The sequence below is a fragment of the Glycine soja genome, chromosome 16 (assembly GCF_004193775.1).
Source record: "Glycine soja cultivar W05 chromosome 16, ASM419377v2, whole genome shotgun sequence".
In the NCBI taxonomy this organism is placed as follows: domain Eukaryota; kingdom Viridiplantae; phylum Streptophyta; class Magnoliopsida; order Fabales; family Fabaceae; genus Glycine; species Glycine soja.
The window spans coordinates 723,757-728,327 of record NC_041017.1 but is presented as its reverse complement, the minus strand read 5'-3'; the positions used below and the strand labels follow the sequence as shown (position 1 = coordinate 728,327).

Here is a 4,571-nt window from a genome sequence, read left to right as displayed (position 1 = left end):
GATTGACTCATTAATCCTTATAAGTTATATCAACTAAGGTGGGTAAGAAAGATAGATTGAACGGACTTTTTTTTTGATAAAGTAAATTGAACGAATTTATCTTATCAATAGACAATTTAATCGCATTTTGTTAGTAATTTTAACACTCTATTATCATTCTAATAAACTGGGAATATCATTGACCATTTCAGTTAGCAGACACCAACCTTGTCCTTAACTGGTGGGTTCACTTCATGGTTATCAGTACCAACCAACTTCAGGACAAGATTTTTAGTTATTAATTTTCTTTACTTCATATTTCTCCACACGCAAAATGAAAGTGGTTTAAAAAATAATTAGGAAATACAAAACCATCTGCGTAGCAAAATGAATCTATTCCGTTACAACATGGGTGCCACAGTTTTGGAAAAATCTAATCCACAACACAAGTTTTGTTTTAAAAAACAGCCATTTGTCAACACGCCGCAGAAGTCAACGGATCAAGTCTTAAAATAATTTGGCCCATTTCACTTTCAAAATCACTAGTTTTTCAAATGAACGTTTATGACTTTGTAGGGTAAGAAGAAATAAAAAGAAGAAGAAGGAAATGCCAGAGTACAGAGCTTAAGGCACCATTAGAAAGGCAACATTTCTCAATAACAAGGTGGAAAATTCCAAAAACAGATCAATTTTAACTTGCTTCAGACCTAAGTCTCAACGACAAAGGCCAAATTTGTTACGATAAGGTAGAAAACTTTGATAAATCTTAAAACCCCACCCCACCACAAAGCTAAACTGTACACACAATTATGTTAATGTGATATATGTGTAAAATTTAAACTGCCAAAGATATTTATGAATGTGCGTAAAATAATAAGCATAATTTAAAGAAGTACGTGGGCAAAATTTAGGCGCATGTAACATCAGTCCTCAAAAAAAACATGTGGAATTTCTGCAAAGAAAACATCAAAATCAAACTACACAAAAAACAAAAAAACTTTGAGCTGTATGACTTACAATAATACACTTCCCTATCTTCTCCTACGATGTCTGCGTTTACATAAACAAAACATCAAATTCTTTATATTTTTACCATCAAGTTCTCAAATTAAATATTGCCACGTGATTTGTTTTTTATTTTTATCAAAATTCCACCACATTTTTAACGGAGCTGTTTAAAGTTGAAAAAACTATGTACATGTTGTTTAATTTGAGAACTTTATGGTAAAAATATACAAGGAATTTGACCAAAGTTTTTAATCTCCCTATGAATAGCTATGATTGTATTATCACCAAGAAATGAAGATGGATGATGCAAACACTGGTCCATGTCCATCACTTTATTGTGCTTGTTTTGGAGAGTACAGATTTGTACCAAGAGTTTTATACAGAGCAGTGTCAGAGTGAGCAGTAAGAGACCTCAATGGCTTAACACGACGTCTATTGCGACGACTTTTTCGTTGCCGGTGGTGACCCTTTTCTTCTTTTTCTTTGGTTTTTAACTCACCTTGGTTGATCTCAACATGGTCATTTTCATTCACTTTGGTTTTGTCTTCTTCACTGGGCACCACATAGACAAAAGGACCTACAGGGATATCTTTCAGTTCCAATAGAGGCTCTAAGGTCCTAACCACGGTTCTCATGGTGGGTCTAGCCTTTGCATGATGGCTAAGACATTGATAAGCCAAGGCTGCAAATTTTCTAGCCCCTTCAGTTGAGTACTGATCCTCAAGTCTTGTGTCCATTATTCTTTCTAGTTTATGGGAATCCTTCAACAATGGCCTTGCCCATTCCACCAAATCCTGCTCTCTGGTGGGTCTTTTCTTGTCCACAGACTTCTTTCCTGTGAGGAGCTCTAGGAGAACAACTCCAAAGCTATATACATCACTCATGGTTGTCAAATGGCCTAATGAAGAAAAAAAAAGAAGGTATTAGTACAATCAATTGATTGAAGGTTTTGATCAAGGTTTTATAAAACTGTCTGTGATCATGATTTCAGCGGCCACAACATTAAAGTTTTTGGAGTCAATGTGACCGCAATTTTAAAGCTTGGTTTCAATTAATGAAATCAAAGAGGTTGGTTTGAAATGGAATACAATACCTGTCATGATGTACTCAGGGGCAGCATAACCATGTGTACCCATCACATGAGTCGTGATATGTGTTTGGTCTTTTTCCGGTCCATCTATTGCTAAACCGAAATCAGAGAGCTTGGGATTGTAATCCTGAAGAAAATGAGTGTCTATATGTCAATTTGTGTAAATTCTAATTAGTTTAACAGATATGATTGAGTGAACAAAAAGGCAAGTGAGGACTTACAGAGTCTAATAGAATGTTTGAGGCCTTGATATCTCTATATATGACTGGTTTCTCTTCTTCATGAAGAAACATAAGTCCCTTTGCGGCCCCAATTGCTATTTTGATTCTTGTTAGCCAAGGCAAGGCTGCTAAATAACCTGCATTTTAGAAGGGTAACCCTTTTGTAAGACATCATTGAAGCAACAATTGTATGTTCTAAGTGTTGTTTTGTTTCACTTCTTGTTTTCCCCTTTTTCTTTCATAATGAGAGCAAAGGCATGCATGTATGATGTGTACCTTTGAAAAGCTTTTCCTCTAGATTGCCCCTCTCCATGTACTCATACACAAGAAGCCTATGCTCATCTTCACAGCAGTAGCCAATTAAGTTAACCAGATGGCGATGTTTCAATTGCCCCAGAAAGATTACTTCAGCCTATGTAGTACAAAAAAAAAATGAATCAGTCAAATTCATCACTTGAAAGACAGAGGAATTAATATGGATTAGTGATATTGAAATTTGAATGGTTCAGCAGATTCTTACCAACCACTCTCTGTGGCCTTGTTTTCCATCCAAGTTTAAGGCCTTAACTGCCACAGTCTGAGCTTTCAATCCACGTTTAAGATTGTCATCAATAAATCCTTTATACACCTTCCCAAACCCACCTTCCCCAAGATAGTTGGATTTGCTGAAGTTGTGTGTAACCTCAGAGAGCTCTTGGTAGGTGAAAATACGAAGATTTGATCCCACGAGAGAATTGGACAAATCACTCATGATAGAAACTGATGAATAATCGCTTAGGCTTAAATCAGAAAGGAAGATTCTACTTGAAGATGATTTCTTGGAAACTATGTTTGGAGATTCCAAGGATTGGTTCTTGGTGGCCTTGAAACAACCAAGTACTAAGGATCTCCATTGAAGCCTCTTGGAAGGCATCTTCTATTAAGTTGTTTTTGTGCAGGCTTAAGTGAGTTGAATAGTTTTATTAATTGATGCTAAAATCAAGTTAGATGGTTCTGCTTTTATAGGTTCATAAGACCGAGGCTTAAAGGTTTGGGGGGTAATTTTTTTTTGAAAGACTTTCATAAAGTAACCTACCACATTTCATTTCATTATCATTGTATTTTTTTTTTCTCCCGTGTAGGCCAGGCTAATCGATCAAATCTATCTTATGTCATTTGGTGCAGGACTTTGGCTTATATTATAAAGTATTAGTAATACCTATCCACTTTTCTAAAGAAATGTAAACGGTATTAAGGGACTTGATTTTGATTTCAATGGTTTTTCTCCCTTGTGCTATAAAACATTTATTAAGGGACTCCATCCATGTGATGGAAATTAGAAATAGTTAATTGATTTAATTTTGTGGATGATAATAACAACACCCAAGAAGCTTCTTCAATAATAATCCTGATGGCTTGTTTCTTCACCAAATCAAATCAGACCAAATTCTAGATACCGTAGAACAAGTGATTCCAAAGATGCCAAGCCAAGCCGTCAACCTTGATTCATTTTCAGTTGCACTGTACACTCTTCTAATATTTTTACTACGATATGTCTATATATGTCTATGAACATGCACAGGTATCAAGAATCTTATTTTTAAGCTATCAGTTATAAGCTTTCACAAATATTGTACTCTTACCATGGCTTATAAAATTTTATTCAGAAGCCCCATTCTAGGCAAAATATGAGTAAAAGATTCCTTATAAAATTTCAACAATCGTCCTTTTGTAAGTTTGATTTTGTAGTCAAGTGTGATTCATTTATAAGGAGAATTGCTTAAGTTTTGTAAAGAGTATTTTGAGTTATGCTTTCTAGTAGAGATGAGGCATGCTAACAATATCAATTTCATTATTTAAACTTAAAAAATTGAGACTATAATCTATATATAGTTATCTCTATTTCTTTTCTTTTTATCCTTTTTATATGCACATATTAAAAATTCAATTCCAAAATCAAAAGGGAGAACAGTTTGTTGCCCACTTTTGTTCAAAAATCATTTCCCTAATAATATACACTCTTGAAGTTTACTCAAATTCAGATATTACACAATAATAAAATATATAAAATTAAAATAAAATATAAATTCTGTTAGTTCATATCCATAAATATTTTTGAGGCATGTCAAAGAAAACATGTATGTCTATTAAGACGAATACGGGATACCTACTGCTGAAGCTCGCTGAGCCCGATTCACATCACTAAACACACCAGCTACTATTTTGAGGCATTAATTAGAACTTCCTTGCTATTTAGTGGTTTCTACCTGCCAACCTTTTAAAATCCATGGAAG

The 4,571-nt window shown here is 34.5% G+C and overlaps 1 protein-coding gene across 1 annotated transcript; it reads right to left on the bottom strand.

The window, feature by feature from the left end:
• Window positions 1-876: 876 nt before the first annotated feature.
• Window positions 877-3,278, bottom strand: LOC114389163 (putative receptor-like protein kinase At1g72540). The gene is made up of 5 exons (XM_028349782.1): window positions 2,819-3,278; window positions 2,575-2,710; window positions 2,299-2,435; window positions 2,081-2,204; window positions 877-1,885 (listed from the first exon to the last, which is right to left on the bottom strand). The coding sequence occupies exons 1-5, from the start codon at window positions 3,209-3,211 to the stop codon at window positions 1,320-1,322; spliced, it is 1,356 nt and encodes a 451-aa protein (XP_028205583.1). The 5' UTR covers window positions 3,212-3,278; the 3' UTR covers window positions 877-1,319.
• Between the last annotated feature and the right edge of the window lie 1,293 nt (window positions 3,279-4,571).

Excerpts from the sequence above, each read along its gene's own strand:
- LOC114389163 (XM_028349782.1), bottom strand. The coding sequence starts at position 3,211 with ATGCCTTCCAAGAGGCTTCAATGGAGATCCTTAGTACTTGGTTGTTTC. Across the intron at positions 2,711-2,818 it reads AAGGCCACAGAGAGTGGTTG|GCTGAAGTAATCTTTCTGGG; the intron begins GTAAGAATCTGC and ends TGTACTACATAG. Across the intron at positions 1,886-2,080 it reads CCCTGAGTACATCATGACAG|GCCATTTGACAACCATGAGT; the intron begins GTATTGTATTCC and ends TTTCTTCATTAG.